The following is a 22,237-nucleotide window of genomic DNA, read 5'->3' as shown; positions in this document are numbered from 1 at the left end:
GGGGGGGGGGGTTACAACCACTTTAACCTCGCACAGAACATTATCACAACTGTCTTATCAAACCAAAGGCTCAACTCAACTGTCAAAGCTAACACATGAGAATAAAGATCCTCATTTACAAAGTGAAGACTCTCTCAGCAGTGTCCAATTGCCACATGCCTGAACAGAAACAGTCTTCTCCTCCTGTTTACTATTATCACTGAATTGTCTCTTCTATTGCTGAATGACAAGCACACCACAGAGACTCCCTAATGACAGAGCACGATAATGCGCGCGCAGCAGACTGTTCTCTTCAGCGTCTGATGTCATCACGCTGGATGGAACTCTTCCTCCACAAGCGGGATCCTCTGTGCGCGGCCCCGATGGTGTATGACACAAGGCGCGCTCTCGCCGGGCTGAAGCGGTGAGTGTTTTTGGTGAGGGGGGAGGCAGGCAGTTCTTACTGCTTACCTGGCGGCTAATAGGAGCACTTCCCGTATATGCGCTGCCCTCTCGTAGGTTACTACGCTGCTATGTGTTTGACGGGTGTGGTAAGGCGGTTTAAAGTGCTTTACATGTGTTCCTGCACACAGGACACGGGCTTATGTGTACATGCGTTTATATTACCACTGTCAGCACCCAGCTGTGTCTGAGGGGGGCCCTGATTTACTGCACATGGGCTCTGTGCTTCTGCAGGGCTTGCAGCCCTCATATCTAGGCTCCTCCTGTATTATTTGCATTGCTTTTATTTATGGACACTGCTGTATTACCAAATGCTAACTACAATGTAGGCATTTCAGGAACATGGCTTCACATTCAACTTCTTTACTTTCTCTAATATGGCTAAACTCAGTTACTGACAGCTTATCAGACACTTGAAATAATGGCTATAATCAGTAAGTAATCAATAATCACTCAGACCAGATGGAAGCATACATTTATGTTTATATATATATATATATATATATATATATATATATGACACATTTTTATATAGATATATGTAAGCTCTAAGGAGCAGGGCCGTCTAATTCCTCCTGTATTGTATTGTAACTGTATTGTCTTCCCTCATATTGTAAGTGCTGTGCAAACTGTTGACACTATAAAAATCCTGTATACATTTTATATATATATATATATATATATATATATATATATATATATATACACACACACTGCATCCTAGGGCTACAATGTTTATGTAATGTCTCCTATTCACACCCAGGTTAATCAAGCATACATGCCAGGCAGTACCTAAAGTCATTTAAGCCCAGATATGGCTGGGGGGCGTCGGGGCCCAAACCGGACATCATATTGTCGTACGCCCCTTTGTGACCCAGGATCTGGAGGTGGTGCAGTTCACGGCGGAACACCTGCTGTCAGCGGAGTGAGATCCAGAACCAGGTACAAATCCAAATCTAAGCTAAGTTTTCTGTGTCGTAACCAAGGGACAAGGATTTGCTTTAAAGTGAAACTAAACCCATGTATTTAAAGTGTTCCCTGCGTTTTACTAAATCTGGTCTCCCACAGTACACAGAACATGGATATGCAATTATTTTCGGAAATATAAACTGCTGAATACCCCTTCTCGTCAGCAGCAGTATATAGCAGTCTTGTGATTTCTATTAGTGTCTGGTTAAAGCTTGTAGGAGGAGTTTTCATTGTACTCCATCTGTCCTATGAGGTTGCAGGACCTCTGACCCTCTGGGCAGTGCTGATTGGCCCTGTACTGATTACATGCACTCTACCAAAAAGAAAAAAAAAAACTCTAGCAATGCACACCAAACTGAGCATGTGCAGAGGGACTCCAAAGACTCTGTACTATCAGAAGGTGGATTGGGGACAGCAGAAGGGGAGGATCAGAGAATACAGGAACCAATAGCCTTTTTTACATAATGTAGAGGATTAACCCCTTAGGTTCCACAGTGAGTATAACAAGCATGCTTTACGGCATATACAGACTGATATTACTGTTGTGGGTTTAATAATACTCTAACCAGTTCTGGGTTCACACAATTGCAATATCAAAAATTGCATGTGATTCGCACTGCATTGCTATGCAGCTCACATGCGATGTCTGTGCAATGCAAATTGGCTGAATTCGCTACGCATTTGGACAAAAGTGGCGTAGGACCCCTTTTTTTTGGTCTGCACTGGAATCTGATCAGGTGGGTATTCCTGCACCATTTGACAGTTTGCACTGCGGTCCTCTCCTTTACAGCCAAGGAATCTGACATCTAATACGGGCGGCACAGTGGTGTAGTGGTTAGCACTTTCACCTAGCAGCAAGAGGGTCGCTGGTTCGAATCCCAACCACAACGCTACCTGCCTGGAGTCTGCATGTTCTCCCTGTGCCTGCGTGGGTTTCCTCCGGGCACTCCGGTTTCCTCCCACACTCCAAAACATGCTGGTAGGTTAATTGGATCCTGTATAAAAAAAAAATTGGCCCTACTATGTATGAATGAGAGTTGGGGACCTTAGGTTGTAAGCTCCTTGAGGGCAGGGACTGATGTGAATGTGCAATGTATATGTAAAGCGCTGCGTAAATTGACAGTGCTATATAAGAACCTGAAGAAATAATAATCTAATCCTCTTTTGAATCTTCTGTTGTCATGGTGCTGCACATGTGATCAGTTATGACACTTGCCATTCTAAAGTATAACTATATGCAAAACTTTTTTTTTTTTTTTTTTTTTTTTTCCATTTTGGATAGAGCAAGGGAAGGTTATATCTCTGTCCCATTGTAGAGAATTCCCTTCACTTCCTGTCCTATAGCCAAACAGGAAGTGGGAGGAAATCCCTGAAAATTAAGGGAATTTCTTGGGAACCCCCCCAGGTTACCAGAACTGGTGTCCTCATTGAAAGATTTCCTGTCTAATACTTTATTGGAGAAAACCCAAAATTTGTGGGTTTTTTTTTTTTTTCCCTCTTAATTTCACTTTTAATAATGTATAACAGGGCAAATGGAGAGGGTGAATCTCCTTAATGGGGGCACGGGTAGAACTAAAAACCTGACAGGTGTTCTAATCCCTCTCCAAAACTTAAAAAAAAAAAAAAAGTTTTGCTTTTAGTTAGCCACTTCCGGACCGCCCGCTGCATATATACTGCGGCAGGGTGGCCCGGCTGCGTAAAATCAAGTACATGTACATGATTTTATGCAGGGGATTTTGGGGGCGCGTGCCCAGGACCTGCCGATCGTTCGGCGGGATGCCAGAACGGTGATCTGCCTATGTAAACAAGGGAGACCTCTGTTCTGTCACAGAGGAAGAGAGCAATCTTGTGTTTCAGCTAAGCTGAAATGCAGATCTTTTTTTTTTTTTTTTTTTCCTCTAGTAAATTCAGTCCCCCTCTCTAGGAGCACAGTTAACACCTTGAGCACCCCTAGTGTTAACCCCTTCCGTGACAGTGTCATTTATACAGTAACTGCATATTTTCAACACTGATCACTGTATTGGTGTCAGTGTCAGATTTGTCCGCCACAATCCCGCTAAAAATCGTTGATCGCCGCCATTACTAGGAAAAGCAATAATAAAAAAATAAAAATCCATAAATGTATCCCAAAGTTTGTAAGCTGCTATAACTTTTGCTCAAACCGATCAATATATTATGATTTTCTTTTTACCAAAAATCTGTAGCAGAATACCTATTGGCCTAAATTGATGAAAAAATGTGATTGATCTTCACAATCTTTTTATTGGGAATGTTTTATAGCAGAAGGTACTTTTTTTTTTTTTTTTTAATTTCTTTTCAAAATTGTGTTTTTTTTTTTTTTTTTTTTTTTTGTTTTTTTCTGTTTATAGAGCAAAAAATAAACACCGCAGAGGTGATCAAATACCACCAAAAGAAAGCTCTATTTGTGGAAAAGACATCAGTTTTTTTGGGGTACAGCATCGCACAACCGCGCAATTGTCAGTTAAAGCAACGCAGTGCCGTATCGCAAAAAACGGCCTTTTCATTCAGGGGTTAAAACCTTTCAAAGCTGAAGTTGTTAGGTTTTAAGGCTTGACGGTTTGGTTGAGAACACAAGCGGACTGTGACCGTTACTATTCACGGCATGCCTTGAATGTAACTGCTTTGGAAAACCACTGATGCGTTTTGTTCAGCTTTAAGGCCCCTTTCACACAGGCGGACCGTTCAGATCTGCCTGTCCGTTTTTTTTTTTTTTTTGGTGGATCTGAACGGATGCCCCTATTTTCCATCCGTCGATCGGATCAGATGAGAACGGACAGACGGTCAGTTCTCATCCGATTCCCCCATAGAGAACAGGGGGACCTGACAGCTCTGTCTCCACACACAGCGCAGAGACAGAGCTGCCATCCGCCTGCTCAGTGGGGGATCGCCGGATCGATCCCCCGCTGAGAAAAACGGAGTCCGCCGACAGACTCTACAGTGTGAAAGGGGCCTCAAGGCTACATTCACAATGGTGTCTAAGGCCGGTGCAAATTGTAGCAGCAGTTTCTGTTTCTCTCAGCATCTATGTGAGGCTGCCGACCCAGTTCACTATAATGATAGGTTGGCGGTGGCCGCAGTGCGGCTTGCACCCGAGGGTTCTTAAAGAGCTCAGCCAGGTGAATGCCAGACCATTATTCTTGATCTTTAAGGATAGTTTACAGACGGGTATGGTGCCAGCTGATTGGAAAAAAGCTGACGTGGTACCAATATTTAAAAAAGGGCAGAGATATATCCCAGGTAACTATAGGCCGGTCAGCCTAACATCAGTAGTCTGCAAGATTTTGGAGGGGATGTTAAGAGACCACATACAAGACTTTAGTAATAAAAACGGTATTATTAGTAGTAATCAGCATGGATTCATGAAAAATCGTTCTTGCCAAACCAATCTATTGGAGAGAGTCCAGAGAAGGGCAACAAAAATAATTAGGGGAATGGAGGACATCAGCTATGAGGAAAGACTACAAGTACTGAACCTATTCTCTCTGGAGAAGAGACGATTGAGGGGGGATATGATATCAATGTACAAATACTGTACTGGCGACCCTAGCATAAGGAACAAACTATTCAGAGTAAGGGAATACAATAAGACACGTGGCCACTCACTAAAACTAGAGGAAAAGCGGTTTAACCTTAAAATACGTAGGGGGTTCTTCACTGTAAGAGCAGTAAGGATGTGGAATTCTCTTCCACAAGCAGTCGTATCAGCAGGGAGCATTGATAGTTTCAAAAAACTATTAGATGGGCACCTTAAAGACCACAACATACAGGGGTATACAATGTACGGTTAACAGCAAACACACACGCACATCATAGGTTGAACTGGATGGACGGATGTCTTTTTTCGACCTCACTAACTATGTAACTATGTATTCATAGATCTCTGCACAAAGTGCGTCCAGCAGCGATCGCCGCTGGTAATCGAAGGCTGTGCAGAGATCCACTAATAGCGCTGGCCACCGGCAACCTGTCATAGTGGAACAGGACTGGCAACTGCACCTAGCCGTTGAGCACAACAGAAGGAATCTCTGGTTCCTGCCACTACTGGTCGCACTGGCCTTATCGTCAATGTAGCCTGATAACCAAAACAAGTGCATTCAAGCCATGCCATGAATGATAACTGTTACAGTTACTGGTGTGCTCATGTTAGCTTTCAACTGAACTGTCATAACTAATCACATCTGCGCTCCTCCATGACTTTTCCATCAAGCTCAATAATACAACTATCAGTCCCTCTCCTCAGGCTAAAGTGCATGGTGTAATCCTAGACTCTGACCTATCCTTTCAGCCCCAAATCCAATCCCTGTCCATAGCTGTCAATAGCTTGTAGACTTCACCTCTGTAACCTCTCTAAAATGTACCCCTTTTTAACTAATGAAACCACCAAGCTCCTCATTTACTCCCTTGTTTTCTCACACCTTGACTATTGCAACTCCCTTCTCATAGGCCTACCTAGCCATAGGCTATCCCTTCTTCAGTCTATCATTAATGCTGCTGCCAGACCCATCTACTTTACCCACTGCTCAGTATCTGCTACTCCTCTTCACCAATCTCTCCACAGCCTTCCGATAACCCAGAAAATTAAGTATAAAATGCTAAAAATAACATGCAAAGCCATCCACAACTCTGCCCTGAGCTACATCACTAATCATGTCTCCACATATTACTGAAACCATCCTCTCTGCTCCTCCCAAGACCATCTGTCAAGCTCACCTCCTACCATGCTCCTCTCCAGGATTTCTCCAGAGCCACTCCCATCATCTGGAACTCTCTACCTCAATCTGTCTGGCTATCTCTTACTCTGGCTGCCTTTTAGGTTATTATTGAAAACTCATCCATTCAGGGTAGCCTATCACACTTTCCAATAACTAAACTTTTATCCTTTCCACCAGTTTATCCCGACAGTTATAACATGTTGTACTACTTGTGCCAGCCTATTAGATTGTAAGCTCCTATGATCAGGGCCCATTTAACCCTCTTGTATTGTATTATTTTGTAATTGTACGTTCTCCCTTAAGATTTTCAAGTGCTGAGCAAACTTTTGGTGCTATATTATTCCTGTATAATAATAATATAGTGCAGCACCATGGCAATTGCAGATCAGAGGCTAAGATGGCAACTTCATGGCTGTAGGATAAAAGGGTTTAGTTCCACTTTAATGACTGAAGAAAAACGAATGAGTAGTTGCAAGTTTACTGTGATACAGTAAGGACATGGGTTGGGAAACGGTTCACAATAGCATGCTGACCATAGTCTAAATTCTTGTTAATTATAAATGTGGCTCAGCATGATGCAAACGTAACACACTGCTAGTTGCCCTCTGAGTATTGGTGGTTTTAACTGTTTACATGAAGCTTAAATTGGAACTAAACCCACCAATTTGTTTCCAAAAATGATTACATTCAAGGCATGCTGTGAATAACTGTCACAGTTGCTCGGGCTCTCAACCAAACTTTCATGCCATCAAACGGTTTTTGTTATAACTGATCACATATGCAGAACCATGGCAACTGCAGATCAAGCTAAGATTGCAGCTTCTGTGGCTGTTAAGAATAGGAGTGTTTAGTTCCAGTTTAATAGGTGCTGAACAGCAGCTGTGAGGGATTGCCAGGTAAATGTCATGCACATAAGTCCGTAATCATAAACTGCGGGCATATTCCCACATTCACGTTACACAGCTGCTGCGTACAGCAAACTGTAGCAATGAATGGCTAAATGGGGCTGTATGGGGGTTTTATGATGCTACATGTGTTGATAGAACAGTTTCATGCATGTAACTTATAAAGGTACAGTCGCATATGGCCATTCAGCTGCATGTGGCAGCTGTAAATCCCAAACGTGGAAATAGACTTGCAGTTTACGTTATGACCTCATGCGCTCCTGTGCATAAAGTCTTCTGTCCATGTCAACATGATGTATATTTTTTACCATGGCGACTTTATGGGAAACATTTGTTCAGATTTGTGCTGCGCATTTTTCTTTTTCTGTTATTCCGTTCATTATAGTGAAAAAAAATTGTATTCTGTATGGGTTTAAGATCTATATTAATAGTATTCAGTATGTGTGTTTCACAGGCCTTTATTTATATTTTTCAGCTATACATGCAGGCCCAGTTGTCCAGCAAAGTGCAGAGTTTTTGTGTTGGACTAAACTATTATACTAACTGGGGTGCTTACTATGCTCATCATTTTGTTCATGTGGATTAAACCTTTTTTTTCCAACTGCCTGTGCCTCTGAACACCTCTATAATGCAGAAAAATCGACGACTGAAGCCTCGTCAAAAACTGCCACTTGTGGAAGTAATGGATTCTTGGTGCCCTTGTTCTATCAGAATACTGTTACCTATCAGATTCTGCAACCAGAAGTGACGTACGGACTATAACCACTTATTGCGCATGCACCATGCGTTCCAATATGGCCGCTATGCGTTCCAATAGGTTTCCTAATGTGACAGAACACGAAGCAGAAGCGGACATCTTCTTACACCCACGCAAGTCTTGAATTTTACATTTATTTTAGCAGTAAACTCACTTTATAGACCAAGTGAAATAGTCTTTTTCACAAAATAAACAGTTTGTCGCTGAGCAGTTCGGGGTGTACCAAGATGGCCATTGCCACCTGTCTACCTGCAGGCTTCTAGCTATACTTACTAGAATACAATAATAATATAAATGTAGTACTGTGATTCAGTATATAAGGTGAGCTTATTGCTAAAATAAATGTAAAATTCAAGACTTGTGTGTAAGAAGATGTGAGCCTCTGCTTTGTGTTCTGTCATGTTAGGAAACCTATTGGAACGTATAGTGGCGATGTTGGAACGCATGGCGCATGCGCAGTAAGTTCTCGTCCGAGTGTCACTTCCGGTTGCAGAATCTGATAAGTAGCGGTATTCTGATGGAACCCCCTGCTGTGCTCAGTGGTTCCTCCTTTGAGCCCCACACATTACCCTTGTGTCCTGTAGGAATTAGGGGGCTGGCAGGAGGAAAATGATAAACGCATTGGGTGGGAAGAGGCTGACACTCCTGAAGCGTTGGCTTCTAAATAGACTTTCGTCAGTTATTTCTCTTCATCAGAGTGGCACAAGCAGCAGAAGAGTATTTTCTATTGTCTTTGCAGATCCATCTTTTCTTGGCAGTTTTGTTTAAATGACGGTCATTTTAAATTCAGTTTACAACTACATGTCCGTCTAAAACTACACTAATTTAATGGTGGCAACAGTGCACTGGGTTTACTGCAGAACAAACATGATTTTTACACCTTTACAGGACAGAGAAAATCAACAGATTCAACAGGTAGTAAAACAGTATCTGAGGAAAGGGATTTAGGAGTAATTATTTCAGAAGACTTAAAGGTGGGAAGACAATGTAATAGAGCAGCACGAAATGCCAGCAGAATGCTTGGATATATAGGGAGAGGTATAAGCAGTAGAAAGAGAGAAGTGCTTATGCCGCTGTACAGAACACTGGTGAGACCTCACTTGGAGTATTGTGCGCAGTACTGGAGGCCATATCTCCAGAAGGATATAGATACTCTAGAGAGAGTTCAGAGAAGAGCTACTAAACTAGTACATGGATTGCAGGAAAAAACTTACCAGGAAAGGTTAAAGGACCTTAACATGTATAGCTTGGAAGAAAGAAGAGACAGAGGGGATATGATAGAAACTTTTAAATACGTAAAGGGAATCAACTCGGTAAAGGAGGAGAGCATATTTAAAAGAAGAAAAACTACCACAAGAGGACACAGTTTTAAATTAGAGGGGCAAAGGTTTAAAAGTAATATGAGGAAGTATTACTTTACTGAGAGAGTAGTGGATGCATGGAATAACCTTCCTGCAGAAGTGGTAGCTGCAAATTCAGTGAAGGAGTTTAAGCATGCATGGGATAGGCATAAGGCTATCCTTCATATAAGATAGGGCCAGGGACTATTCATAGGATTCAGATATATTGGGCAGACTAGATGGGCCAAATGGTTCTTATCTGCCGACACATTCTATGTTTCTGCCAGAGGGCACTCTAAAAAACAGAATCTGCTGTGTTAAAGCCAATATCCAAGATTTGGAAAAAAAACTGCTTGTTAACTAGTTGGTAGAAGAAGTCAGTATTACTAACCATATTCTTCACTCTGGTGCTTTCCTCTTCTTTCTGATGCTCTAGTTTGTGGGCAGTCTCTCAAGGCAATTGAGTACAATGCAGAACTATTTGTTCTGCATTATATGTGAGTAGGCAAGCATGCACAGGCTGGAGCATCTTGGACAGGAGGCTGTAGGGGACCTGTTACACAGATGGAGGATGCCTGTGGGAGTAAGCAATAAGGTAATTATTACACCTTAATCCTCATTTCCTGGGAGTTAACAAGTATTTACCCCTTGGTGGGACCCCACTGCAAAGTGATTATTTTTTTCTTGTGCCCTGAGTTGGGATTTAATGCTAGTGAGAAACTTTATTATATACAGTATCTCACAAAAGTGAGTACACCCCCTCACATTTTTTGTAAATATTTTATTATAGCTTTTCATGTGACAACACTGAAAAAATGACACTTTGCTACCATTTAAAGTAGTGAGTGTACAGCTTATATAACAGTGTACATTTGCTGACCCCTCAAAATAACTCAAACACAGCCATTAATTTCTAAACTGATGACAACAAAAGTGAGTACACCACCAAGTGAAAATGTCCAAATTGGGCTCAAAGTCAATATTTTGTGTGGCCACCATTATTTTCCAGAACTGCCTTAACCCTCTTGGGCATGGAGTTCACCAGAGCTTCACAGGTTGCCACTGGAGTCCTCTTCCACTACTTCATGATGACATCACAGAGCTGGTGGATGTTAGAGACATTGTGCTCCTCCACCTTTCCGTTTGCTGATGCCCCACAGATGCTCAATAGGGTTTAGGTCAGGAGACATGCTTGGCCAGTCCAGAGGACTCCAGTGGCAACCTGTGAAGCTCTGGTGAACTCCATGTCCAAGAGGGCTAAGGCAGTGCTGGAAAATAATTGTGGCCACACAACATATTGACACTTTGTGCCCAATTTGGACATTTTCACTTAGGGGTGTACTCTGGTTTAGACATTAATGGCTGTGTTTGAGTTATTTTGAGGGGACAGCAAATTTACACTGTTATACAAGCTTTACACTCACTACTTTACATGGTAGCAAAGTGTCATTTCTTCAGTGTTGTCACATGAAAAGATATAATAAAATATTTACAAAAATGTGAAGGGTGTACTCACTTTTGTGAGATACTGTATGTATTTTTTTTCTCTTGCTCATAGTTCCACTCAAAGCTGTCCTTTTTTAAATAATTGCATTGGAATGTAAAATTAAGTTTTCAGACTATATTAAGGTAGTCTTCATTTCCAATGATTACATTGTGTTTTCATTTTCAGAAGCAGTTCCAGCACCGGCTTGTCCAGCCCCCCTCTGGCTGCTCAGACAGTTGTACCTCTACGGCACTGCAAAATCCCTGAGCTACCTGCAGATCGCCACCTCCTGTTTGAGCTGCAGCTTTTTTTGTGTCACCTCATTGCCTTATTTGTACACTACATTAATATCTACAAGACTGTTTGGTGGTACCCTCCATCTCACCCCCCTTCGCATACATCTTTGGTGAGTACCACAAATGGTAGCGAATTGTTATAAAATATATTTTTTTAAATGTGTTAATGACAACTATATATTACAGCAGGTCAAGAAGTCCCATAGGCTTCTGCCTCTGGCCACTGTTGCAGTAGACCTAAATCCAATCAACAGTGACTTCATTGTTCTTCCTAAAGGGTTACTTTACCAAAAAACTGCCTATACAGGGAACGGGCATGTGTAGATAAAAACAAACTGCGCACCTTTGACTAACGTTGAATTATGCCCTTGTTAAAGGTGTACACCATTTACATACCTGATGAAGCCTGACGTGTCAAAGTTTTAGCAGCATCCTGGGAGTTTTAAAGCAAGGCCCAGCTATTACTGTTTATCTGCACCATCACAGGAGTGAGCTCTCTCTATTTCAAACCTCCTCGCATGCACTTTCTCTCCCCTGATGCAGTAACTCTGAGCTCAGAGTTTGAGAGCTCGCTCCTGTGACTGTGAAGGTGAAGAGTAAAAGCGAGGCCTCGCTTATCAACGTCCTGGGAGTTTTCAGGTCTGACTTTGAGGTACATACATGGCCTATACCTATAGCAAGGACCTTTTATTCAACTTTAGTCAAAGCTGCACAATTTTTTTTTATCTACAGGCTCTCCTCATCTGCATAGGCAGTTTCTTGGTAAAGGTGAATAAACCCTTTGAGCTATTATTTATTCATGTACTGCTGGGTGAATTAATATCAGCCTGGTGGTACTGTTTGTGCTATGGATCCTGATATCACCACACTGACCAAGAAGCAGCGCTGGACGTCAGGAAAAGCGCTATGATCGGCCACGTGATAGCTCCTCTGGACGGGGGCTGCCCTGCGAGTTAAACGTCTAGTGAGGGTGCATTCAACCTGGCTTTGGCCGGAGTCGCAGCGTTCTTCCTGGCCGACAGCACCCACATTACAATGGAGCGGTGATCTGTCCAGAGCGGTGCCCACCCTGTTCCTGGTGTGGTAAGTAGCTGTACCCCCTCTAACCCTAACGAGTTTTGGGGTGGACATGGGCCCCTCTCTGGGATGGTCGAACCCCTGGAGTCCCCTCCTTCCCAGACAGCTCCCCCCCTTTCTCGGTGGCCTTCTTCTGCAGGCTTTGGTCACCCCCCATCTGCCCCCCCCCCCTCAGTGGGGGGGACATACCACTTTAGGTCAGTCTGGGGTGTTGAGCTGGCGATGAGGGTGGGTGGGGAGCGTGCTTCTGGGGACCGGATGATCGAACTTTGGGAGGGGACTGGGCCTGGTGGGGGCACCTGCCAGCGCTCCCCTTCCTTTTGGAATAGTTTTTGAGCTCCTGGAGTTGCAATGCAGTACCCTTATGAGGATTCCCTCCTTTAAAAATGGACGGTTCCTCCTGTAGTGGACTATCCAGTTTCCAGGTTGAATAAAACCACTGTAATTCTTGTTGAAGAGTCCCCGGTCTTAACAGATCTGGCTGATTTGTTTACTGGCTGGTTCGGTACTTTGGCCGGTATTTACTATTGCCCTGGTGTCGCAAGCTATGACTGAATGGGCAAAACTTCTACGCCGGGACCTGGAAGGGAAACCGCTCCCCCCTGCCTTTGCGGAGCTGGAGAATCGGATGGTCCAAGGGCTACAGTTTGTCTGTGATGCCTGTTTGGATGCGGCTCCCTTGACTGTCTCAGCAGTGGTCCTACAGCATATTATCTGGTTGAAATGCTGGTCTGCATACCAGGCTTCTAAGAAGGCTTTATCTGATCTTCTTCCATTTGTGGGGAATCGCCTGTTTGGAGCTTCCTTGGATGACATCAGAGGCCTCACAGAGTGAAAGAGGACTCTTCTTCCACAGGCTTCCAAGGGTAAGGAGCCCCGTCGCAGACTGGGGGCCTTTATTTTTCATCTCACAAGTGGCCTTTTTGTCAGGGTCTCAAGACAAGGTTCTAGCGTCAGCGGGGGATCGTGGTACTGGGGTACCTGGATGATCTGCATTTGCGAGCAGTGTCTCTGACTGCTCTTCTGGACAACTTGGAGATTACTCTGCAGGAGTTCAGTTGGATTCTTAATCTTCAGAAGTCTGCTCTGGTTCTGTCCACCAGTCTGGACTATCTGGGTCTGACTCTGGACTTGGCCTCAGCCAGGGTGTTTCTTTCTCTGCAAAAACTCCAGAAATTGGAGGAGGCAGTTCAACTTCTGCTGTCCAGTAGACGGTCATCTCTTTGGACTTGCATGCGGGTGCTGGGCCTGATGGTGTCTACATTTTTGAGGCTGTTCCTTTTGCTCAGTTCCACACAAGGTCTCTGCAAAAAAAAGATCCTGGTAAAATGAAACAAGAATTCTCAGTCTCTAGACAATCTGATCCTGTTGAGCCAGAGTACGAGAGGGTCCCTGGTTTGGTAGCTTCGTTCTCCGGCATTTTGTCAGGGAAAATCTTTTTTTTTTCCCCTGTACTGGACGGTCGTCACCATGGATTCCAGCCTGTCCGGGTGAGGAGGTGTCCTCGGCACGGAATATGCTCAAGGGGTCCAGGCTACCGATCATTGTACTGGAACTCCGAGTGATCAGGCTTTGTCTGGACCATTGGACGATTTGTTTTCAGGGGTGTCCGGTACGATTTTAATCGAACAATGCCACGGCTGTGGCTTATGTCGATCACCAAGGGGGCACAAGTAGTACCTTGGCGGCTTGGGAAGTAGCCAGTATTCTAAGGTGGGCAGAACGTTTTGTTCCAGCCCTCTCTGCTGTGCACATTCCATGACTTGAAAATTGGCAAGCGGATTACCTCAGTCGACAGGTGTTGGACCAGGAGGAATGGTCACTTCACCCGGATGTGTTGACATGAAAGTCTCAACATGAATGTACAGAGGTTTGTTGCACAGTCTCGGGATCCTCTAGTCGATGCCACAGAGGCCTTAGTGGCTCCTTGGAGTCGGTATCGTCTAGTTTACGCCTTTTTTCCTCTCAAACTTCTCCTGAGACTCCTGCGCAGGATCGAGACAGAAGGGCCTCCAGTCATTCTAGTGGCTCCAGACTTGACCGGCTTGGCCGGTCTTGCTATGCCGATCTGGTACAGCTGGTCGCCGATGCTCCTTGGGGAATTTCTCTCAGGAAAGATCTGCTGGCCCAAGGGCCAATCTACCATCCTGCTATACAGTTGCTGGCTTTAACGGCTTGGCTGTTGAAAGCCAGGTGCTAAAGGACAGGTTTGTCTAAATCGGTGAATCCTATGCTCCTTAAAGGCTAGAAAATCTACCTCTGGGAAGATTTACCGTCGCACTTCGAAGATGTACATGTCCAGTGCGGTCTCTATTGCCGCCATGGGATATCAATTTGGTGTCAGTTCTCCAGAAGCCTCCTTTTGAAATTTTTCGGGAGGTTCCCTTGCCTATGTTGTCACAGAAGGGGGCTTTTTTGGTGGCTATTACTTCTATGTTGGAGCTGGCAGCGGTGTGTTGTCATTCACCTTACCTGGTGGTTCTTCGTCAATGTCCGTTGTTCCTTCCAAATGTCGTCTCTGATTTTCATTAGAATGAAGACCTCGTGTTGCCTACCCTGTGTCCCAGGCCTCAGCATCCTAAGGAAATTGCCTTGCATTCCCTGGATTTTGGTCGGGCAATCAGGGTGAACCTGGCAGCTACGGAGTCTTTTAGGAAGCCCCACACACTATTTGTCCTCACGGATGGACATTGCAAAGGGTTGGCTGCTTCTGCTGCGACCATTTCCAGATGGATCAGACCCAGTGATTCAGACTTATTCCGTTAAGGGTCAGGTTCCTCCTTTCCCTGTTAAGGCGCATTCTACTCGGGCGCTTAGTGCCTCCTGGGCCTTTTGTCATCAGGCGTCAGTGATGCAGGTTTGCAAGGCGGATACCTGTTCTTCTGTGCACACATTCACAATTTTTTTAAGTTGTATGTGATGGCATCTGCGGATGCTTCCTTTGGCCACAAAGTTTTTCAGGCTGCTGTTTAGAGAACTTGGTCCTCTTTGAGGATGTTTTTTTTTTTTTTTTTTTTAGGTAAGCTCCAGTTTTATGGTTGAGCTCCTTGTTACCTGGTTAGTTATGTTTAGCCTTTGGAAGTATTTTTTTTCTTGCTGTTCCCATTCCTCCATGTTTGACACTGCTTTTGGGACATCCCATGTAGTCAAGAATAGGAGGAGCTTTGTTGTCAACGAACGAAAGAGAAAATTAGATTTTTGACTTACCGTAAAATCCATTTGTCTGATGTTTATTGACGGACACAGGTCCTTATCGTCATCCAAGAAATGGATTTTACGGTAAGTCAAAAATCTGATTTTTAATGTTTTTGGAGATTCTCTTGGAACACCATTTTTGCTGAAGGGTTCCTCAAGGGTAAACAGGTTGAGAAAGGGCTTTAATACAGATATATATTAGAGATTTAAAGCCCCTTCCAGCTAAACTTAGAACAGAAAAGGGTTAATCACCTTTTTTCTATTTATTATTTCTTTAATAGCTAATTATGGCCCCTTTTTGGGGAGCGACAGGAAGACACTTTAAGCAATAAAACCTCACTAAGGTTCTGATGCACCTGCTTAAATATAATGCTTTGTTGCTGTCTGTGCCTCCATTAGAGAAATGAAATTTTCTTGACTCTCTAGAATGCCCTGTCATCAAGACAGGAAGTAAAAGGAAATCCCCAAGGAACCATAGGTAGAATAATCTGACAAATGTTTAAAACCTCACTGGAAGTGGCTTAGCTTCATTTTATAATCTGTATAATATACATATGTGACAGTGGCGGAACTACGAGGGGTGCAGCGGTCGCAGGGACACTTGCTGCACAGCGCAGCGGACCGCCCACACAATCCCTGTCCGGTCCGTGCAGCTGCAGGCTGATGAATGGACATTCTGTCTGTCTGAGAGCCGATCTGCTGACCCAGTACAGTGATGGGGGAGGAGCTGCAATTCTGATTGGTTGTGATGCTGAATGAGGATGGATGTCACAGGAGACACGTGGAGCAGAGAGGGAGCCGAGAGAGGCAGCAATGCAGGGGGAACCGAGTGCACAGTGACAGGAAGTAAGTGTCACTGAATCCATTCCCCACCACTGCTGCTGATTTAATCCATCCCTAGCTCTGACACCCATCCCATCCATCCCCCCCCCCTCCCTAGCCCTGACACCCATCCCATCCATCCCCCCCCAGCCCTGACACTCACCCCCTCCTCCCTAGCCCTGACACCCATCCCATCCATCCCCCCCAGCTCTGACACTCACCCCCCCCTCCCTAGCCCTGAAACCCATCCCATCCATCCCCCCCCCCAGCCCTGACACTCACCCCCCCCCTCCCTAGCCCTGACACCCATCCCATCCATCCCCCCCAGCCCTGACACTCACCCCCCCCTCCCTAGCCCTGACACCTATCCATCCCCCCCAGCCCTGACACTCACCCCCCCCCCCCCCTCCCTAGCCCTGACACTCATCCCATCCATCCCCCCCAGCCCTGACACTCACCCCCCCCTCCCTAGCCCTGACACCCATCCCATCCATCCCCCCCTCCAGCCCTGACACTCACCCCCCCTCCCTAGCCCTGACACCCATCCATCCCCCCCAGCCCTGACACTCACCCCCCCCTCCCTAGCCCTGACAACCATCCCATCCATCCCCCCCCCAGCCCTGACACTCACCCCCCCCTATCCCTGACACCCATCCCATCCATCCCCCCCCCGACACTCACCCCCCCCCCCCCCCAATTGCATACAGCCACCTGCACACCTGACTAGGAGGGTGGCGACATATAAAGTAACCAATTTTCTTAATTTTCTTTCTGCAGCCTTTTAGTTGCTGCAGGAGGAAAATAAAGGGTGTCTATTCCTCTATATGCCACCCCTCCTATTCACCGCCTGCTGCCCCAAGCTCTTGTGCCCGCAAAAAAAAAAAAAAATGTAAAAAAATAAAATTGTGAAAAAATAAATAAACTGGTAAAAAATAAAATAACTAAAATAAAAAAAATGACACCAGTGGCTGAACTACCAGGGTCCCAAAAGTTGCACTTGTGACCGGGCCCTAGCATTTTGCCAATGGCTGGGGGTCAGGGGGCCCTTTATGGTGTCTTGCACCCGGGCCCGGAAGGTTCTAGTTACGCCTCTGATATGTGATATCCTGCCGTGTTATACAAGAGAAGGTAAGATTATTTTATTGGGTAGACACTGGGTGCATGATGAATGTTGAATATGAAAAGTTCAATAACCACAAGCTTGTCCTCAAGATCGGTGTGTGATTTGTTTCAAACCAGATGGTCTGAAAAATAACTAAATGGATAAAATGTGAAAGTGTTCTGGATTTAATGCAAGTGGTCATAAAAGCAAAGATGTTTTTTTTTTTTTCCCTTGATGCATTCTCTGCATAATTGTAAACACCTTTCAATAGCAGCTCTCCCCTTGAAAAACTTACCTGAGTCTATTTTTGATCCAGCACTATGCCAGTCTGCTGCCGGTCTTCTCTCCCCTTCCTGTATTCACTGGAGGCTCAGAGAGCAGTGGGAGCCGTTGGCTCCTGCTGCTGTCGATCAAATCCAGTTTGAAGGGATCAGGGGGGCATGTAGCTGAACTGTGCTACGTGTGTGTGGCTTGCTTATGGGGGCACTGAGAGAAGAGGAGTAGCAGAATGCACTGGTGGAGGACCCCAGAAAAGGAGGTCCAAGGCTGCTTTTTGCAAAATCACTGCACAGAGCAGGTATTTATGAAATTATTTTTATTTTAGCAAAAATAAATGTAAGCTTTACAGTAGAGCTGCACGATTAATCGTTAAAAAAATTGCGATCTCGATTCACCCCCCCCCCCCCCCCTTGATCTTAAAACGGCATGTTCTCGATTCTTACAGAGCTGTTCTCTGCTCACTTACAGCTGACAAGAAAAAAAAGCCTCAGGAAAATGTCTATCAACATTGTTAAGGCTGCTAGATAACTATAAACACAATGTTTTACTATGTTTGTTTTTTTGGGAAAAAATACGCTATAATGAATTTAAAAAAAAAATAAACATTAAAGTTAGCCCAATTTTTTTGTATAATGTAAAGGATGATGTTACCCCCAAAAATCGTGTTGTTTATTCTAAGCAAAAAAAATTGTGATTCTCATTTTATCCAGCATCGTTCAGCTCTACTTTACAGTCACTGTACAGTAAACCTGTTGTGAGAAAACGACAAAAGCTGACATGTTTGTGCTAACAATTCTAGCTCCTTGGCTTTTTTTCTTTTTTTAATTTATTATAGGATTTAATAATTTTTGAGTCACTGAACTGGAAGAAGTAGGCAGAGCCAAAAAAAAAATTCACAAGTCCATATCTGTTCATGGTCAGCGGCTTAATGTTTTTAAGCCAGAAGGGTCTGCTTGATAGCCACCTATTAGCATTTTTAGAACAAGTCATCAGTGGCAGCCTAGGTTTCCTTTAATGATATATGGTATATTATTTTAGAAGATAGAAAATGTCAGATATTCTGTGATTATAACTGGAGACATGACTCTTTAATTTGAACATGGTTCATCCAAAACAGATCCGTTTAATTTATTTCATTTACTACAGAACTTCCACCTGATAGATTTTAACGTTTTGACACTCACCACGATTGTGCTTGCACGAAGATTGATTGCAGCTATTGTGCGGGAGGTGAGTCTGCAGAACAAACCTCAGTGAAAAAGTTGTGTTTTTTTATTTTATTTTTTATTTTTCACATTTTAACAATTCCTTCTCTTTGATTCTGTAGGCTTCACAAGGAGGAAAGTCATCCCTGCCACACTCATTGCTTTTGGTAGCTACACGGTTTGCAGTTCTGACTGGAACGGGATGGAGTCTGTGTAGATCTATAATACTGTTGTTCAGGACGCATTCATTCCTCAACCTTCTCTTTTTATGTTACCCGTAAGTAAAAGGTTATTAGTGCTTTATGTACTGCAGTTAAAGCTTTTCACATCAATAACCTTAAAATGCACTGCATTCACTAGAGCGAATTTACAAAGTCTGAGGTATAAAGAGAGTGCAGAATAAGTGTATTCTTTTACAGTTTCTGTTGGGATTTACCATGTTAGAATAGTTGGTGACACAGGAATCACATTCTCAAAGATGATTTTTGTTTAACATTTTTTTTCGTAAAGCCAGCCATACATGGATCAAAATTTTGGTTTGTTCAGCATGGACTGGCCAAATTTCAATTCATGTATGAGCACCCTGGTTGTACACAAGTTGGTCCATGGATCAACATGTATAGAAAGCCTGTGTGGTTCTTCTCGCACGATTAGTGCTTCCAAATAAATGATCCATCTCTAGCTTTTCGGTGTTGCAGAAATCAAGATAAACTTATTTGCCATGCAGAAGGGGACTGATGGCCTCAGCTGTGCATGTTTCTCCTATGAGACACTGTAGAGGTGGGTATGTCTATTTCCTCCTCTCATGTCTTGGATTACCCCAACTCCCTGATCTATGTTGTACATGTGTGAGGTCCTATCCCTGCCTTCTTGAACTCAAAAATGCTGTCTAAAATTAGTGTTCCTTAACTACTGTGTAAGTGGCTGTAGCAGAGAGAGGGCTGCAGAAAAACAGGTACAACTTATGTAGGAGAAATTATTTAATCTCTGCATCACCTAAAACTAGTCACTTTAGTGGCTATATGTATGGGTTTACAACCTTTTTTAAAGTGATTGTAAATGTTTTTTTTTCTCTTTCGTTCACTGACAGACACCGCTTTAATTCTTCAGACCATTGGGCTCACTTCCTGCTGTAGGACACCAGTTTTTGTTCTGCCTAGCCAGGAGTATGAACCTGGCTCTCTGCTGGGATCTGTGGTCCTGGCATTTTTTCCAATTTTTAATGGATTTTTTTTACTTTTTCTTATTTTTGTTCGTATGTGAACTACAATCGACAGCGGACTGGGAGACGCACTGAATATTCTAGATCCTTACGGTCTTCCCAGTCTGGCCTGCAAGCGCGACCCAACTATTAGCTCTGCGCTAGGTTGGCCGCAACATATCCCCACTGGACGAGGGCTGACCGGCGAGTGAAACGCCTCACGGGGTCGCAAAGCCCTGGTCACGACAATAGTCCTGACCAAAGTCGCAGTGTACCTCCTGCTGCAGCACCCCCATTCCAAGATGGTGCGGTGGACTGCTGGTAGTGGCGCCTGCCTGGTGACAGTGGTATGGTGAGTAGTGTCCCTTCTCCTTTCCTGCGGAATTGCTGGGATGGTAGGCCCCTTCTGTGTCCTAGCTCCCCCCTTGTGTTTCCTCCTTCTCCTTTGCGGGGTTCCCCCTTAAGTTTGTGCCCTCAGCTGTCTCCTATTCCCCCCCCCCCCTTTTTTTTTTTTTTTTTTGGCATGGGTGAAATTGGTTAGGGGGGCTGCATGGTGCTGGGCTGAAGATGCTGTGTGTGCTGCCGCTGTCGGCCCTTTGTAGGGGGTGTTCATACCTGGGTGGGGGTCCCCTCCTGGGGTCTGTGAATTTTTCCCTGGAGTCCAGGGTCCCGTGCAGCGCTGCGTGGTGCCACCATTTTGCCATGGTCTCAAGATTCCCGGCTTCGGCGGCCATGTTTTTGGTTTCCCCATAGTTTCATTGGCAGCCATTTTCTTTTAGCCAGATGCAGTGCTGAGCTGTGGGGGGCCTCTAGTGTCAGGTCAGTGTCTGCCACTCTTCCTGCAGTGTGGCAGACAGTTTTTTTGGCACGCTTCGTATAGGGAGTTTCTGGGGGTATATACTCCTTCCTCTGCTGTATATAGCGCAGCGGGTGCGATGATAGTTGTGGTGTCCCAGCGGTGCACAGGGGGGAGGGGCCTCCCGTTTTAAAAAAAATAAAAATTTTCTTTGCTGAGCAGCGCGGTTACGTTTAACCCTCTTATTGCTATGGAGCATGTTTCACCACCCAATCCACTCCTGGAAGCTGCAGGACCCTCTGGGTCTCAGTCTGCCTTGGCAGCCATGACTGCAGCTCTTCAGTCGTTAGTAGCCAAAGTAGATATAGCCCTGTAAAGGAGACCTGGCAAGAAGGCCCCCCCGCCTTCACCTGTATCCTCTGCTTCCTCAGATTCTCAGGTGGATTTGGCCACCGCAGACGAGAGTCAGCCCACTCGGTCTGCTTCAACGCACGCTGAGTGCTCTGATATTGAGGATGAGTCTTCTTCCTCTGCAGCTGCGCATGGAAAACCGCTGGTGGAGGCCCTGATTGTACCAGTGTGGGAAACTTTAAAGTTGGAGGACTCAGCTTCTGCTGAGTCGGCTACACCGGTGCAATTTGGTATCCGCAAATCTTCCAAGGTGAACAAGATGTTTCCCTTTCCTGCCTATTTTGACGGATTGTCAATAGTCAGTGGGGTTTCCAGAAATGCATGGTTGGTATACCTATTAGTTTTGCTAGAAGATATCCCTTTGGGGAGTCTCTTCTAAAGAATCTAATGGTTCCACTGTCGGTGGACCCTCAGGTTTCCAGGCTAAATAAGGCCACACTTTTACCAGTGGAGGATTCCCCGTCTTTTAAGGACCCATGGACGAAAGAGCCGAGGCTCTGGTCTGGTACCTCTTCACCGCGGCTGAAAAAAGAAAGAGAGCAAACATTTGCCTCAAGTACCCCTCATGGACTTGGATTGACAAAAAAACACCCAAATGTAAAATCATGTAAATTTTTGTTGACCTATTCAATTTAAAAATACAATTGTGTGTCCAACAGGAAAGGAGACACTATACATAAATGCAGTATACAAAGCTGAGATCATCGTACAGAATATGGTATGATACATGGAATAGGATAGCACTTAACAGGGTAATGTCCTTCAAAGGCTGTATCCAAATTCACCCATATATCTGGATAAAACATCAAAACATAATCAATGCGTATGTTTAATAGTAGGCGTGTATATTGCAGTACTCACATGTCCATATAGGATTGATGTACAAAACTCATAATCGAGCTATGAAAGTGAGCACTGCCTATAAGTGATAGTACGGTGTCTCAATGTTGGAGAGATTGCTGCAAGGGATGCGCGGCAGGCCGAGTTGGACTGCAGATCACGAGGACCCAGGGCTGGTATATCACCATATGCCCCATTACTGCTAAAATGTTAAAAAAAAAGAAAAGGGGGGTCTTCACCGCGGCTGGGTCGATTTTGAGACCAGTGTTTGCTATGACTTTGGTATCCCAGACCTTAACAGACCTGGGGGGATCAGTTAATCCAAGAGTTATAGTTTTTTTTTTTTAATGCATCCCTGGATGCGGCCCCCTTGGCCGGCAGG

The 22,237-nt window shown here is 44.5% G+C and overlaps 1 protein-coding gene across 2 annotated transcripts in view; it reads left to right on the top strand.

The window, feature by feature from the left end:
* The first annotated feature begins 302 nt into the window (after positions 1-302).
* TMEM39B (transmembrane protein 39B) overlaps positions 303-22,237 on the top strand; it is a 43,063-nt gene continuing 21,128 nt past the window's right edge. The window contains exons 1-5 of one of the 2 annotated variants that reach the window (XM_082246272.1): positions 303-403; positions 1,205-1,383; positions 10,818-11,037; positions 18,549-18,632; positions 18,730-18,884. In XM_082246272.1, the coding sequence (XP_082102398.1) occupies positions 1,256-1,383; positions 10,818-11,037; positions 18,549-18,632; positions 18,730-18,884 (587 nt within the window). In that variant the 5' untranslated portion in view covers positions 303-403; positions 1,205-1,255. The other variant, XM_082246273.1, reaches the window with a different exon arrangement.

This window comes from Pelophylax lessonae (assembly GCF_965119305.1).
Source record: "Pelophylax lessonae genome assembly, chromosome: 2".
NCBI lineage: Eukaryota > Metazoa > Chordata > Amphibia > Anura > Ranidae > Pelophylax > Pelophylax lessonae.
The sequence above is the reverse complement of the archived record's forward strand: the minus strand, read 5'-3'. Positions and strand labels throughout refer to the sequence as shown.